The 18,089-nt window shown below is 37.0% G+C and overlaps 1 protein-coding gene across 1 annotated transcript in view; it reads right to left on the bottom strand.

Moving 5' to 3' along the window:
* Positions 1 to 18,089, bottom strand: part of LOC136260418 (semaphorin-1A-like) — a 100,214-nt gene that overhangs the window by 43,554 nt on the left and 38,571 nt on the right. Inside the window, exons 6-12 of the mRNA XM_066054147.1 lie at positions 14,532 to 14,628; positions 13,268 to 13,417; positions 13,100 to 13,215; positions 13,004 to 13,036; positions 12,770 to 12,920; positions 4,929 to 5,016; positions 3,038 to 3,197 (exon numbers count right to left, since the gene is read on the bottom strand). Coding sequence (XP_065910219.1) covers positions 3,038 to 3,197; positions 4,929 to 5,016; positions 12,770 to 12,920; positions 13,004 to 13,036; positions 13,100 to 13,215; positions 13,268 to 13,417; positions 14,532 to 14,628 — 795 coding nt within the window. The remainder of the gene's footprint in view (positions 1 to 3,037; positions 3,198 to 4,928; positions 5,017 to 12,769; positions 12,921 to 13,003; positions 13,037 to 13,099; positions 13,216 to 13,267; positions 13,418 to 14,531; positions 14,629 to 18,089) is intronic.

Genomic DNA, 18,089 nt, shown 5'->3' with positions numbered 1-18,089 from the left:
AGAAGGCACACACTCGTCGGAATCCCAAAAGGCATATCCCACTGGTGAGTTTGTTATTGTGGTGTAAAATGGTAGCTGTGTGTTGCTTCATTTGGCCTCCAGCCTTGCGACTGTGGTCAGGCAGGCAGGCTGGCAGATGAAAATTTGAGTTTTGGTGATTTTTATTATTTTTAAATTCTTTTCCTGGCCACCTGTAAGTGTTAACTTTTTTCTTAATGCTGTATATATTTGATGTTAGATGAGCTAATATTATCTGTAAAGGTCATTTTCATTGCATAAGATATTAAAGACAAGGATACCTTTTAACTTTTAGTTTAAGGATGACTTTTAAAGACAGTACTTTAGGCAGCGCGTGTCACTTTTGGGGAATCCCTACTTAAACAGTACTGCCGTACTGTCTGACAAACCTTTTCATTTCATAATCCATCTGCCATGGAAAACACGAATTTGCTTTGCATTTTAGCATACCATAATATGCTTTTTTCGTTCTAAAAGACTTTTTGTATGCAAAACTTGTACAAAAATTCCTTACAAGAAAATTTTTATGTAAGATCAAGCTACTCTAATAGAGCAGTCATTCACATAAATCACGAAAATAGTTTTGCATAAAAATTATCATGAAAATTTTTTTGCACGGAAATAAAGTGAGTTACAGTAGAAGTAATCTATTATGAACTACTCCCCACTCCCCAGCAAATTCAAAATAAACTACTGTAGGACATACAGTGGCTATGTATCTCCAGATATACTAATGTTCATTTAATCCCTACTTCAATCTATAGCCATGACTGAAGTAGGGAATGACCATCATTATATCTACAGGTATAGACAACCTCTTTTGCTTTACTACTTTTTACTTCTTTATTCTTTGATTCCTAAGTAATAGTAAGACTTCAGATCACAGAGATTTAGTAACCTGAAGGCCCTGTGTTGTGGCACCTGAGCGAAGCGAAGGCACTACTACAAGGCCTGAGGGTTCAAATAAATTTTATGTCCAAACATGCACCCAACATTCAATTACAGTGGCCATTACACTTTGTCTTGAGCTACGTTTCTGCCCATTACAAAGCAATACAAACATTGCTCAGTGCAGGAAGTGTCTGTGCAATCACTATGGAAATACAGGTGATAAGCTTATAGCTACCACCACAGCCACACAGAGATGCTGTATGGTGCTACCATGAATCAACACCTTGTGTTGTCAGCAAAAAGAACTGGAATACAAAGAAGGACAGAGGTGAATCCATGATATGTGTACTGTATGTACGGTGTACATACTGTGGTTGGCGAAAAGGCATGTTTTGGGACTAAGCGATGTTGAACAGTGAAAAAATCAAGTTCGTAGCCTTGGTGCCATTCTTTTTTTTGATGCAGTATGTGTGGGTCATTAGTCATAACTATGTCAATAAAAAAGTAAACAAACAAGTGGAAGAAAAATTAGGAACGATTAGACCCTTTTGTGGTGGATTTCGGAGGTGTCTAAGATACGTTTCTTAACGTGTCTTAACACTTTATGTTCATTATGTGTATCAACACTGGTACGCTGGCAACACATCACCACCTGAATTAATACATGACAACAGTTATAAGTGGAATGTTGGCTTATTTATTCTAATTAATGTTACATTTCTCTGTTACAAACAGCTGTCAAGAATGTTAAGGTACAACAGCTACATAAAGGGTCAGACCACAATGATCTATGTAATTTAGTACACACATTGTAGTGGCTGAAGGCAACAGTTAGTCAGTTAGCAGAAAATTCAATTAAATAGAAAATATTAAAACTTCATAGAAACTTGTTGGAAGGTTGCTCTGAAGGTATTTTTGGGATTGGTTATGCTAACTATGCAATACTGCCAAGCTGTTTTCAAGGAAACCAAGATTGTTTTTGGATGATTTTGAAGGGCAAGAAAGCCCTAATCTCCATGATCCCTAATATACTGTACAGTATTGCAGTACAGTACTTCCATACTATATGACACTAGCTAGTTTTCCATCATTACTACAAAGCTCCATGGCTCCTTCTCAGCCACCGTTTTCGCAAAATTGTAGTCTGAAAGGTAGCCATTCGCAAGACACGGCAGAAAACTTTTAATACTTTGGACCAAGATATTCCTTTTAAACACTTTGCAAAAATTGTTATAAAATGCAAATGAATGTGTCACTTGAATGTCTTGAAACAGATAAAGAGCACATAAAGTGTACTAAGTTTGCTTTGAACATGACAAAAACAAGTATAAACGTGTGGGATCAAGATACAGTACTCTACTGGAACAGTTACCACAGAATAAAAATGCACATAAATGTCGAGAAAAAACAAAAAACTGCCAGGAATTGAACCAGCGAGCTCATTCCTAACACACAAACTCTTAACCACCTTGCTACTGCTATCACAGCTGTTTACTTCACTACTTTATTACTTAGTAGTAAAAGTATAAGATCTACCAATAGAAGTTCTAGATTGTTTTAGAACATTCTATGTGCATTCTATTGGAGTATTACAATAATATCTGTAAATGCTATATATCCTGAACAAATAGTCAAACAAATCATGCAGTACAACACGATACAATTATAACTTCTATTTTCTAGTGATGCACTAATACCGTTTTCTTTGTTCTTTTTTACTACTGATCCAATACCAACATATTTTAGGAGGCTACTAAGTGAGCTTCTACTGTAGGCTATTGCACAGTAAGCATTGATCATTTTCTTTCACTTGACTTTGACATTTCTGCTGTCCATTATTTTACTGTTTCTAACTGCTCCAATAAAATTATAGTTCAATCTCTATAGTTACAAGATGTATGGACATACACCTCACCTACACTTCTACATACAGTGCACATGCATACAAATTGTTCATTGGAGAGTATATTGATAAAGCAAACACACTTTGTAAACCTAGGTCTGTTCGTAGGATGAATGTTTGACATTATTAACACTGAAGTAAAGTTCGCTTTCACCTGTAATTGCAATAATTTGATCAAAGTTTATACCCACACACAGGGAGCATATGCTACATACAGTCACTCACAGTAAAAGGATTGTCATTGGGGATATTGTTGGCAGTACAAGATGTTTGGCCAGGTCGGAGATTATGATACTCTTCATTGAACACAGTGAATATTCCATTATCATTTACACCAGTGTTATCAGCACTGTACACACATATGGCACTGCCTGGTGGACCATACCTTAAATAATCAAAGTAAACACCAGTCAATTAATGCAAAGTTTCCCCATGTATGAAAACAAAATCATACTATGATAGGACTCAAACAAACCACATGTTTACAAAGCATTTCTTTCTTGATCACAGCACCTTATACCTTGCATGTTTGCTGGATAATACACATTAACAGCAGTATTTATTGTAAATAAAGCCCTACATATATTCTATAGTATAGCATATTGTAGTAATGCTGCCATGATTTCACAATATCAATACTAATGACTGTAATACAACTAACACAATAATTTGGCCTAATGTATTTCACGGACAGGACTCACGGACTGGACTCGCGGACTAGACTCACGCACTGAACTGGAAACAGTTTTTGAACAATAATTCAGACATTATCCATCTCTTGCAACACTGAAGACACCACTATCAAGCTACAACTGCTAATACTGCTCTTCCTTACAAGTCAACAAACTAGCGCATGCACTAATTAATTAGAATACACTTACGATGCATGAGTACTAGCAGTGATAAACGTGATAGAGGCCGTTGTTGTAGCTTAGATGTTTTTCCTTTGTTGCTCCAGTACTTAGGACTAGTGTTAGGGCTGTAGTGATGAGCCAGTTTATTTGCATAGCCCATCACCTCGCCGGGCGGTGCCATCTACAGCTACCCTGCTAAGAATTGTTTCTGACTCATCTCTACAACCCTAGCACTAGTGCCAAAACAATAAAGGAAAACATCTATGCTACAACAATAGCCTCTATCATGCTTTATCACTGCCAGTACTCGTGTACCGTAAGTTTATTCTAATTAATTAGTGCATGCGCTAGTTTGTAGACTTGTAAGGAAGAGCAGTATCAGCAGTTGTAGCTCGATAGTGGGGTCTCCAGTGTTGCAAGAGATGGATAATGTCTGGATTATTGTTTAAAAACTGTTTCCAGCTCAGTGCGTGAGTCCAGTCCGTGAGTCCATTCCGTGAGTCCAGTCCGCGAAATACATTATGCCCAATAATTTTACTGGTTGTCCAATATTTGACGTGTTTACACAGGTAAACCATACACACAGAAAATGCCCCTGTGGTAAAATCCCCTACATTGGCATGTTACAGCAATAGTTTTATTGTTAAAGTAGGGATTTTCCACTGAACTATGTTGTAATACCATCATCCATATCTCTTGTTTCACTACTTTTTATCTGATGGACCCCATTAATTTTAAATATTGTTATAATTAATTGGAATTAATTGCAACACAGTGTATTATACATGGCTGTTGCATTAGTATGACTGCTTTATTAGATAGAGTATCTCAAGTGAGCCTCTAATCTGACAATATAGTCTCTGGGCCCAAATGAGCTATTTGTTATAAAAAGAAAAAGCACAAGTCCAGTAGTCCAGTCCAGTCATTGCTTTTATCGGCATACAAAACTCTGATCTTGTAAGTAGGATTATCTCTGCTTTTTTATTGATAAAAACTATATGATTATGACCAATTTCAGCTCTACTATTAGTTCCAGTACTTGATATATTATTTTCTTTTTAGTTTCAGTTTAGTTCCAGTGCTGAGGAATGCAGAATTTTATAGTTCCAGTTCCAGTTCTAGTTCTATAACAAGAATAAAATTGCTGGTACTGGAATTACTTTAGTTCCAATACTGAGAACTGGAACAACACTATTTGGAAGATCCCTACTAAATAGTGATCCCTACTAAATAGTACTACCCATACTGTATGACAGACTTACGTTGGACCAGTGAAAACTCCATAAACAATTCTCTCTCTGGGTGGCTGTCCAATCATGTAAGTGCTATTATGTCTTAGTGACACTTTCTCTGCAGCAAAACATTGAAACATTGTTACATGTGAATATTAATAAAGTGTTCAGCATGTACAAAAGTAGGGGTGTATATTCAATGAACATATTGTTGGGAGTCTACAATCTTTAAAATTACATCAAATTAGCTGAGTGACATCCACGGCAATCACGTAAGTTGTTAAAACTGTTCTTTTCTATATATGGCTAGTATAAACTAAGTGTTGTCAGTCATATACACATCCACTCAGATGAACAGTTCTATCACTGAGTTGAAATCTTTTCTTTCACACACAACAACAGCCATAACACAATTACATACTACAATCATTCCTTATTTGTTTGAATATAACATATGAGTCTCTCTTACCCACTTATTTTCCCAACTAAGCTATGTCTGACTCTGAAACAGTATACAGAGGAGCAGATGGAAGGGCTAGATGACAACAAAGCCATTGTTCAAAACACATGTAAGAGCCCCAACATATTTGGAAGAGGTCTCACTAAAAGACTTGCACAATGACAGAGGACGCTGGTCCCCTATAATAATAACACAGTACACTAAAGGCTATCTATAAGAACGTCTGCTAGGAGGATTAATCAAAAGTACTACTGTATTTTTAGATAACAGTATTGATTTCTAAAAAGCATCCGAATGATTTCTGTAGTTACTGTAGAATTGGGCAAAGCATGTGACATGTGCCAATGATTATAAAAAGGGTTTGGATATCTACACACTGTATTTTAAATATCCCATTAACAGCTAATTTTCAAAGCATACTATAATAGATATTGACTCTGAATCAGTTTTATGATCTATACCAAAACAGCTAAGCTCTGAAAAAGATGTGGCTCCAAAACAATTGAAAAAGCAGCAGCCAAGAAATGACTGTAATGATTTAGTTTCAATGATTAACTGCTAATATAGAAATCATTGGCACTAACATCATCACAACTATTTCTTGGCAACCACCTCAAGCTTTTTGGGGCACATCCTTTCTTCACAGCTTTACTTCATTTCATATTCCTGTTTTTGTTTTCATTTCTACAGGAATTGCACAGTAGTTGTCAGTGGCGTAGTCAGGAAAAATTTTTACTGAGGCAAAGTTGATACATTGATGTAATTGAGAAGGTCTGCTTCTGAACTGATTCACAAATACTTTCAAGTATGGGTGGTGCAGCATTTGGAGGTTGACTATATGGTTGGATGGCAGAAAGTATTTCAGAAAAGTTAGCGTTTTTCTACATGTAATAAGTACTGCTCCAGCTTAGTTAATGCTACGGTTTACCATGCTACAATTATTTTAGACTAGTTTAATTGCACTCAACACAACTTACTCTGGAGACATTTTGAGTGGTCAGGACTGCAACGGAGGTCACAGTCATGCACACTAGTACATTTTTATTGATCTGATGTGATGTTTAAGTAAAAGATTATCTCTTTCATGTGATGTGCAACTGCATGAGCATGTCAAGCTAGGGAGTCTGGGGGCATGCTCCCTCAAGGAAAGTTTTAAATACATTGAAATGGCATGTGGGGGCTATTCTTTTGATTGTAACTGCTATTAATGCATGATACGTATGATCAATTAGCTCAGTGTAATGCTATGCAGTTGACTCATTGGAATTTTTAAACACAATTAACATTAATGTGAATGATGTAGACCAAGCAGTGTAATGAGAACAGTGGCTATAATCTGTACACTGAGTGCTCTATTAGAGTATATAACGATGACTGCTCTCTTAAAGTATCTTGATCTTTTTGCAAATTCAGGTAGCTGTAAAGTGGTCCAGCACCGTGTCACCATGGGTTCTAGCCCTGCTTAGTACTACAGCCATAGATTCCATTACGATAAAAATCCTTACATAGCTCGCTACATACTGCTATAATACTGTGACTGCTTTATTAGAGTGACTGCTCTATTAGAGTATCTCGATCTTAGTATTCTAAAATAATCTTGAAGGGGGTCAAGAGTGTGAATATGTGATATCTTAGTAGTAGCTAATTTACTAAAGCTAAGTTCACATCAATAAGCTTATAATTCACTTTAATTCACACTCTCAAAGTATTACACACAGCACACATTTATATAGCCACACTAAATGAATGTTCTAGAACTACAAAGGAAATTAAAATAAGTATCAAGTACAAGAAACTAAAAATACTTAATTTTATTCATGAACATTAGTCTACATAGTAAAGATTATTGTCTCTATATAGTTCAAAGTCTACAATGCCACATCTCCTCCCTCTGTCAAGAGTGACTTTATCCATCAAAGTTAAATGTAAGATGATCAGGAGGTTGACATTGTCATACAGATAATGTCTTTCAGAAGGTTCTGTTGTAGCTGGATTAGTGGTATGTTGTTCAGTGGTAGTTTCAGAGACAGTGGTATCCTGAATAAGGATAAGAGTCAATATCAATAGTGTCAGATGAGGTGGTAGCAGATGTGGCTATAGCCTTTGGAGTGATGATCCTATGATGTAGTTGGTCTATGTGACGTTTGACAGTTCTGCCATTATTTATTGCAACACTAAAAGTCACTGGACCCAGTTTCTGTAGAATCACACCAGGTATCCACTTGTGTGGTCCACTGTATTCTCTGACAAATACAGTAATGCCTGGAAACATAGGTTGTGACCTGGAATGTTTGTCATGATGTTGCTTTTGATTTGCTTGTTTAGATGGCACTTGTTGTTTTGTGTTTGGCATCATTAAGTCAAAATGTGTTCTCAGTTTTTGTTTCAGGAACAGTTCACAAGGAGCAACATTAGTGGTGGCATGAGGAGTGGCACGATACTCAAACAAGAATTCTGCTAAATGGTGGTGAATTGATTTGCCATCATTGGAACTAGTCTTCAGTGTTTGTAGACTAGTCTTCACATTTCAGTGTTTGTACAAAGCATTCGGCAAGGCCATTTAAGGCTGGATGGTAAGGAGCACTGAGGATGTGTTTAATATGATTGTAAACTAGTCTTCACATTTCAGTGTTTGTACAAAGCATTCGGCAAGGCCATTTAAGGCTGGATGGTAAGGAGCACTGAGGATGTGTTTAATATGATTGCCTTCGAGAAATTGTGTGAATTCTGCAGATGTGAATTGAGGACCATTGTCCGATACTAATTGTTCTGGCAATCCATGACGAGCAAACAGTGACCTTAGGACTCAATTGTCTTTACAGAAGTAGTAGTTGACATCACTTCTACTTCTGGCCACTTTGAGTGTGCATCTACAACAATGAAAAACATGTGACCCAAGTATGGCCCTGCAAAGTCAACATGAATATGTTTCCATGGGGTGTCGGGCCATATCCAAGGGTGTAGAGGTGCTGCAGTCGGACTGGCTTGGTTAGCTTGGCAAGATTTGCCCAATTCTTCAATTGCTTTGTCTAGTCAATCCACTAAAAGTAGCTTCATTCAATTGCCTTCATTCTTGTAATTCCAGGGTGATTAGCATGAAGAGATTTCAGTACTTGTGAATGAAGTGTCTGGAACAATCACACTCATACCCCACATCACACAGCCATTCTCAACACCAAGTTAATTCTCACTGTGTTTGTAAGGTTGAAGTTCCTCTGGTACCTTGGTGGGCCGTCCCTCTTGTGCGTAACGATAGACTTTGCCAAGTATGGTATCACGCCTGGTAGCTTTCTGAAAGTTACAGGAAGAGCTTGCACTTGTGCATTGTTAAAAGTGGTTATGCACTGAGAATCTAAGTCTGGGAGTGTTGAAGGTAATGATAACCTTGACAATCCATCAGCACTACCATGGTTTGTAGCGGACTTGTATTGGATAGTGTAGTCATTTGCTGACAGTAAAATTGCCCATCTTTGTAAATGTGCAGCTGCTAGAGAGGGTATTCCCTTCTTTGGTCCAATAATTGTAACTAATGGTTTGTGGTCAGTTATGAGAGTAAAATTATGCCCATAGAGGTAACGGTGAAACTTTTTAACACCAAAAGTTAGTGCCAGAGCTTCCTTTTCCAGCTGTGCATAGTTCTTTTCTGCACTTGTTAATGTATGGGAAGCAAAAGCTATTGGATGCTCGAAACCAACTGAGAAAATATGAGAAATAACTGATCCCACTCCATCAGCTGCTAAGGTAATTGGCAAATTGGGGTTATAATGAGTAAGTATGCAAGCTGAGGTTAGCTGATTCTTGGCATTCTGAAAAGCTCTGGAACACTCAGTTGACCAACACCATTTCTTGTTTGATTGTAAAACAGAGTTCAAAGGGTGCAAAAGTGTCAACAAATTTGGAATAAATTTTATGTAATAGTTGATTAGATCTAAGTTGTTGCACATTGGCAGGAGGTGGAGCTTTTACAATGGCCTCTGCCTTGGAAGGGACAGGTTCAATGCCATCCTTAGTTATCACATGTCCTAAGTACTCAATAGACTTAAGTAGGAACTCATACTTCTCCAGTTTCAGTCTGAAACTATGAGTAGTCAGTCGAGTAAATATTTGTTCAAGGATACGGAGATGACTGTCTTCATCTGAGGTACTGACCAATGTGTCATCAATATAGTAGCACACTCCAGGAATTCCTTGCACAACAGTGTCCATCAGTTTTTGGAAAATAGCTGGAGCTGAGGAAATGCTGAAAGGCAATCGGTTGTAGGCATACAGACCTTGATGGGTGTTAATAGTCAAGTAAGGCTTTGAGTTGTCTTCAATTGGTAACTGTAAGTAGGCTTGGGACAAGTCTAGCTTAGAGAATATTTTCCCTGCAGATAAGGTAGAAAACAGCTCTTCAGGAGTTGGTAATGGATATTCTTCAATTGACAAAGCTTGGTTGATGGTAACTTTGTAATCTCCACAAATACGAAATTTCCCATCTTTTTTGGAACTGGGACAATTGGTGTGGCCCACTGGCTATGAGGAACCTTAGAGATAATCCTTTGCTTTTCTAGCTGATCAAGTTCTTGGCTGATGGCATCTTTGATTGCAAAGGGGACTGGTCGTGGTTTGAAAAATTGTGGAGTAGCATCTGGCTTCATGAGAAGTGAAGCTGTGAATGGCTGAATCTTTCCAAGCTCTTTTGAAAACAGTGTCTCATGTTGCTGTAAAAGTGAGTTAAGTGACTTCAGTTTAACTGTTCTTATGGCGAAAACATTTTGCCTATCAAATTGAATGTGTTCCAGCCAATTTCTGCCTAGGAGACTTGGTACATCCCCTTTTACAACTACTAGCATCAGTTTCTTTGTTTGGTTGCCATACTTCACTGTCACATAGAGTGTGCCCTCTACCTTCATGCATTCATCTGTGTATGTTTTGAGTACCAGATTAGATGAGTGTAGAGTTTTGTTTTTAAACAAAGTTTGTTTGGTGGCGTCTGATATGACAGAGAAAGCTGCCCCTGTATCAACCTCCATGTCAAGTTTCTGTCCATTTAAAGATAAAGAAACAATAATGGGGTCAGCAGAACGAGTGTCCACTCTATGGAGCCCAAATTCATCTTCACTGCTATTGGCATTTTCATCAGCAGATAGTTGTGTGTCATCTTGTAAATGGTGAGTCTTTTTGCCTTTCATTTGAGTTTTTGCTTGTCCAGGAGTTGATTTAGTTTTAGGGACTTTGGTATGTGAAGCCTTAGAGCAACGGGCAGGGGCAATGTGTCCAGTCTTGCCACAATTGTGGCATTGAGCCTCTTTAAATTTGCAGTTTGCAGTATTGTGATTTGAACACCCACAACGGTAACAGCTTTCAAATTGACGGTAAGAGTTTGCTGGGCGTGGTCTTATTGCATTGATTGTATCAGTCTTCTTATATGACTTAGAGTCTTTTATCAGCTGACTCCATCCCTCTCTCGATTTCCAAAGCCTAAGGATAGATCAAGGTAGTCTCAGCTAATAGACAGCATTGTATGGCTTCATGACAGAGCCCACTTACAAAACGATCACATAAGGCTTCTTCTAAAGTACCTTTGAATTCACAATGAGTAGCAAACTTCCTCAAGGCTGCATCATACTGTGCAATTGACTCAGTAGTTGTCTGATCACGTTTATGGAAATGAAATCTTTCTGTAATTATGGAGCATTTTGGATCAAAGTGATCGAGTAGAGCTTTTGAAACAGCTTCAAGTGATTTTTCACCTGGTGTAGCTGGAGCAAGTAGATCACTTAGGAGAGTGCAAATAGGAGCACCAATTGAACTAAGTAACACTGCAACTTGCTTCTTAGTATCAATCTCATGGGCTTCAAAGTATAAGGTTACTCTTTGCAAGTATGACTTGATAGAGTCTGATTCAGGTTGAAATTCCTGCAGTTTTCCAAAATGAGTAGCCATAGCGTGAGTATATCCCATCCTCGTCGCCAATATGTGATATCTTAGTAGTAGCTAATTTACTAAAGCATAGTTTACATCAATAAGATTATAATTCACTTTAATTCACACTCTCAAAGTATTACACACAGCACACGTTTATATAGCCACACTAAATGAATGTTCTAGAATTACAAAGGAATTTAAAAGTTACTAAAATAAATATCAAGTACAAGAAATTAAAAATAGCTAATGTTATTCATGAACATTAGTCTACATACTTAAAGATTATTGTCTCTATATAGTTCAAAGTCTACAATACCAGAAAGAGTCCCCTGTGACCCTTCCCCCAACCCCCTATATCCACCCCTGCACTTTCTTACCTCACAGTGACTATTCTATTAGACTATCACAACATTTTACATGAATAAACGTTCGTAGCACTGTGGATATTTATCAGATTCATATTAAACTTAGTACACATACAAACTCATCATCTGTACCAAATTTTAATGTAATCAAATCATGTGTTTATAATTTTTGTGAAGTGCATGAAAAAAATAATCTAGGCTTCTGTAGACCAGAAAATAAAATCTAATTTTAGGGGGCCCCAACTTTAGCCACCAATATTTGTGACCAGATTTTACAAAACCGATCCAAATTGCACATCAGGCAATATCAAACTAACAGCATCAGTGGATAGCTACACTATCGTACTACTAGTTTTGACTATCAGTACTACTCAAACTACTCGAGGCTGATTTTAACAGATGCCTTTTCTGGATGGTGTGGAGTGCTCAAATGGCAGTTTCAGACCTTGTGAAGACCTGGCTTGGCAAGAATCAGTGGTTTACTGGTGGACAGCTCGATTATGTTGGCCAGAAGTGTTTTCTGTTGATTTTGCTACACATCAGCCACTAAAAGCCAGCACAGCCCTGTAATCTTTCCAATTGTGGTCTGCCTCCATTTTGAAGTCTATCTCTTGCCCTCTCCACCCGTTTGTGAGCATTTGTGATACTACTTCACTTGTCCAATTGCTCAGATTTTCTATCTTATCTGGCGGGAAACTCTACAAGTAACTACAAGTACTGGAAGTGGTCTGAAAGGTAATAGATTGATGCATCTTTTGTGTAAATTTCATACATATGCTTGCTATCCTTACCAAGTTACAGTGGCTTGAATTCTTTAAAACCGTTTATCTCAAAACTTCTAATGTGCGATTTGGATTGTTTTTCCAAAATCCAGTCCCATTTAATGAATGGGTGAGTGAATTTAATCAAATTTGCTGTGTGGCCTACCCTACATGGCAGACTGCTACGTATAATGCAAAAGTGGTGTGCTTTGGAGAAGGGACCACGCAGCTGTGCAGGCTTGAAAACCATGTTTTCTTTACACATAGTGTGATGCCCTAGCTTTCTTGGCTGCACAACACAATACTGTGTGTCTTGATGTAGTAAAACAAAACATATCTAAAATACTCTTGTTGTGACAAATTAACCATACGTACGGATGATATTAAATCGGTAGTCTGTACTCCCTGGAACAGCTCCATGTACTGGCCTTGCCACCTTACAAAAGATTAAGGCTTTCACATATGTGTAGAAATATTCTGCTCGAAACATTGAAGTCCCAGCTAGTGACCCTGATCCTGGGTCATTCTGACAAAAATAAGATGTGTAGTTTGAATCGACATATGCATCACACAGCTACGTACGTAACATCCAAACGAAAAGTGCCTTACCTTACACAGCCGTACAACTCTTGAATAAATAACCTGATAAGGAAATGAATAAATTAATAAAACACACTAGTACATATACCATACACACATATGTACCTGGCTATCTGAGCCAGTTATTTCTACAGACTGTTCTCTTAAAAAAATAAAATAAAAATCCAAGGAACCATCAGCAGTATAATTATCAGCATAGTAGTCAGCATAAGTTGCAGGACCTGATCAGTGGTAGTGTTATAAAAGGATCAACTTGTTTATGGAGTCACTTACCTCTCAGCCAGTTGATACTCCCTGTTATTGTGCGGTAAGTAACAGCATTCTGAATTGTACCAGTACTGGTGTTCAAAATCTGATAAGAAATACCAAAGTTGTCATTATCGACATCCAAATAGCTGACTGCTACTATGCCATTAGGTGTAGCTAAAAAAAGAGAAAAATGTGAATCAATGTACCGTCAAGTACAAATATATGCATGCAGTGACAGAGGCACTGTTAGGAATTTCTGTCTAATTGTACTACTGTATGTACAAGATCTGAGATCAGGGCACAGTCCCCAAATGCTGTAAAGAGTCAGTATTGCAAAAACACAATATCTAAAGAAACTTAGCAAATTTATCCATGTTAAAAGCAGAAAACATACAATATTAAGCTATAGTAGTTACAGGTTCATATTGTACACTCTATCTAGAAATTTGTTCAAGTGCCGATAAAGCTAATCCACCTAAAAATACATCGGATTATCTCAGTTCAGCACATCCAGTAATCCCAGCAACCTATGGTATCAGCTATAGAACAGGATTGATTGATTTACTGTTTATTACCTTTAAACAGTCGGACAAGCTACTCTTCCCTGCCAGAAGGGCATACATACATACAACAACATAAAGTACAACAAACATACATAGAGATACTACAAAGACAATAAACACAGTAAACAGTTAGCAGATAACTACAACACATAATTATTACAAACCAAACTAAAATTAAATCAGTCATTTTCCAAAAGATGCTGTAACATTTGCTTCTTAAAGCCATAATTATTTGGCTGCATAAAGATAAAAGATGGTAACAGGCTAATACTATCAGTGCTACTACTATACTCATCCATGAATTCAATTACAAAAGTACTGATTTAGATGTATTTCTCACAACAAATGTACAACACGAAACTTTGATGTAAGAAAAAGTTGATGAATCCACACTTATCAGTTTGGAGAAAAATTAAACTTACAAAATTACAAACGCACAGATCTTAGTACCCACTTCTAAAGCACTTGTCTATGTTTTAAAAATTGCTAATTCATATTGATTTGTCAAAAATGTCAACCTTTTATTATATTTCACTATACAGTACACATTTCTTTGGTACTATCACTCTAGCAACTTTGATGTGTAAGCACCTCTAATTGCTATATTTGTAATTTATAAAATATGATTTGAGCTGATAAATATGATCTTGTAATTAGTTATACTTTCAGAATATTGATATTATATTATATACTGTATAGTGTACAATAGACTGAAGAAAACATACCAACATTAGTGATGATCAATCCCTTAGCATCAGGACGAAATGGCAATACACCAAGTTGAGGTGTAAACAGGCTACCCATGTTAGCAAAGTCATTCAACTAAAAGAAAACAAGTTGATGTTATACTATATGTCAGTAAACTAGCTAATATACTAAAATTAAAGTCAAGACACCTGAAATATGAATCATGCCAATACGGAAAGCCTGTACGTATGTATTAATTTAAAAATGAAATGGGGATCCAAGCAATAAACAGTAGTGAAACAAGAGATGAATGATGGTATTACAGCATAGCTCAGTGGAAAAATCCATACATTAGCATGCTATAACAATCATTTTGTTCAATGCCAAAGTAGGGATTTTCCCACTGAGCTATGCTGTAATACCATCATTCATCTATTGTTTTACTACTTTCATCACTTGGTCCCTACTTCATTTTTAAATTAACGTACTAATTTGTTTAGTTTTTTGTTATAGCATACAGATATACATGTGTGTGACTGTTCTATTAGGATGACTGTTGTACTGGAGTATCTTGAGTCAGCCTTTCACCTACCGGGGTGTGTGGCATTTTCATTATGAATACAGCTAGACCAATAACAATGGGGTATGTCATCGTGATCAAGTAACTAGATTATTAAGAGGTGTGGTCTCAGGTGGTGCTCGATAATTATTAATCAACCAAGAACTTGTTAATAATTATAGGCGTGATATTGAACTTATCGTGAAGTTACTGGTATGCTGGTATGTACCAAGCATAAGCACTTAAATGAGTTAATGGCATCTAAATATGTTGCTGAAGGAAAGTGTTAATAGGGAAAATTAGTGCCTAATATGGTTTCATTGCTTGAAGAAGGACGAAGACAGCCTGATTGAAGATAAAAAGATAGACAAGGCGTAAAGGGCACACAATTGTTGGAACCCCAAAAGGCACTTCCCACTGGTGAGTTTGTTATTGTGGAATAAAATGGTGGCTATACGCTGGTCTCCAGCCTTGTGACTGTGGTCAGGCAGGCAGGCAAGCGGGCGGGCAGATGACAATTTGAGTTTCAGTGATTTACAAAAATATTCTATATCTGACTGCTTGTATGTGTTCTCTTGCTTTTAATGCTGCATTTGATATTAGATGGAGTAATATTATTCTGTAAAGGTGATTTTTGTCATGTAAGATGTTTCCAGGTGATTTTTAAAAGTGGCATTTTAGGCAGCGCATGTCATTTTTGGGGGAATCCCTGCTTAAAGGTACTGCTTGATACTTAACACAAAATCAGAAATAGCTATTCGTGAGATTCCAAACCATTAGAACAGGCCAAGTTGATTGCTGGGTCATGTAAATTTTGATGTTGATATAATGGTGAGACCTTGACCCTCTTTCTTGGATGCAGTAAGTGCTGGTTCACCAGTCACAATTATGTACGTTGCAAATTGTTGTGTATTTTTCTGACGATTTTATATAGTCTTATAGCAGTTTGTTATCATGCATTCTTATGTTTTTCACTACTTCAAAAATGCCTATAAAATCAGATTCATGTGTGCCAAACAAATTTGTGATTAACAAATGCTTTGCATACCCCTACATGTATGCAGGCACTGATCCAGAAATAATCCAAGGGGAGTGGCTGGCTCAGATTTCTAGTCTAGAGTCTTAGCTAGTGGAAGTATTTACATTGGGAAAAGAGCTGACAGGTACAGTAATGGTGCAAGTGAAGCACACATAATATGAGTGTATGAGTATCATGAGACCTCCAGTACAGGGTGATCATGAGTTAACCATAGTGGTTGAAAACAAATAATTATAGTACACTTGTTGTAACACCTACTACACATTCCTCTGTTGTATGTGATTTTTAAGAGATGATAGTCTACCATTAAAATAACTAAATGTGAACTATTATCTCCTACTGATCACATGCCCCACAGGAATAAATTCAAGGCTATATTACACTGTATTTATATTATACTTTGCTCACCACTTAATATTAAATAACCTACTTTAATTTTGTGTAATTTACTACGTAACTTTTGTGCAGTCAGGATGATTTGCTGGCAATTGTATAAGTGCAGAATTGACTCAGACTCTACATATATTCCTTCAAGAACTCTTCTACATAGTAGTAGCTAATACTACCCATTATCTTAAAATAAATGTATAATGCTACTGCTACTGTAAGATGATTCAGTGGCATTGGAATCTAATTGGAAATACAGGGAGCAATTTAACTTGCATTTATAAAATACTAGCATTGGTACCTACCCTACATGCAGGATCATTTCACATTCCACATTAACCACAATAAATGCATTGGGAATGAAGCATTAAAGATCATGTTAAAAAGTAGCATGCATGGTAACATCTTTTGCATGAATCTTATTCCACCATCGTGCAAGCCTAATAGTTAAAATGATGTGAAAATGCGGGTTAACTAAACTGCAGAATTGCATGTAAGCTAAACTAATAAATAACAAGATATGTGCAAATTATGTGGTGCTGTCCTATCACGCAGGCACTGTAATAACGTGGTCAACATAGAGTATTTAAAGCAGTACTATTTGTTGTAGCTATACTGCAAGCAATGGTTTGAGCAAAATTATAACTTAACACACAGGTGCACACTTCTTGTGGCTAATTGTTTTTATAATTTAGGCAAGTAGTTAACATCACAAACAATTGGAGTTACAAAGAGAAGGAACTTTCTCTAATAGAACCCACGTGGCAAACACATAGACCAACAAACATGCACCCAATTTGCTTACCCATGCCTGCCCTATACCTATCAAATGTGCTACTACGTATATACTTTTCCAACAGTCCATATGCTGTGAAAAAATACCAGAATGCTATGAACTTACTATGAGAAAAAAAGTTGAGTTAGAATAAGTATGCACCAAAAAGGTATATAAATGAAAAAAAAAAGGTTTGTCACTGGCAGGATTCAAACCTTCACCCTACACAGCAGTAGCTGCAACAATTTCATCACCGTCTGAACTGTTTATCATGTGATTAGCAATGGAATGTAGCAGAAGTTTTCTCTACATCATGGCCTCCAACGTGCTATAGCGGACGAAGGAATGTATGTAGAAGCTTGCAATAAATTTTGCAACGTAGCCAGATGATGAGTATTTCATGTTGCGGGTGAATCTTATTTATACATGTACAGATTGCCAAGTAAGTGTCGTCAATAGCTGACATATGAAAAAGCGTGTCACAAAAAGGTGGTACTGAGAAGAAAAAGTTGTCATGGGCCGGAATAAACTTTAGACCTTTGGGTTAACAGTCCTATGTACTTTGGCTGTTTGTTTGTGGTTTTGACAGAAATTTAGCTCAAGTTTCCTCTACACTGACGCCTTCAATACTCTGTAGAGAGCAAACACGAAAGCTCGTAGTGATTTGTAACAACAAACTTGGAGTTGCCAGATGATGAGTGCTTAATTTTGTTTAAGTCCCATGTTGATACATGCTTTGATTGTCGAGTTAGTGGTGTCATGAAGCAGACGGATGGGTAGACAGACAGCTTTATATATATATGTACCACTTTCACACCTCAGATCAAAGGAAAGCC

Source organism: Dysidea avara, chromosome 1 (assembly GCF_963678975.1).
Source record: "Dysidea avara chromosome 1, odDysAvar1.4, whole genome shotgun sequence".
Taxonomy (NCBI): Eukaryota; Metazoa; Porifera; class Demospongiae; order Dictyoceratida; family Dysideidae; genus Dysidea; species Dysidea avara.
Note: the sequence above shows the minus strand (reverse complement) of the source record. Positions and strands in the feature narration are given on the sequence as shown.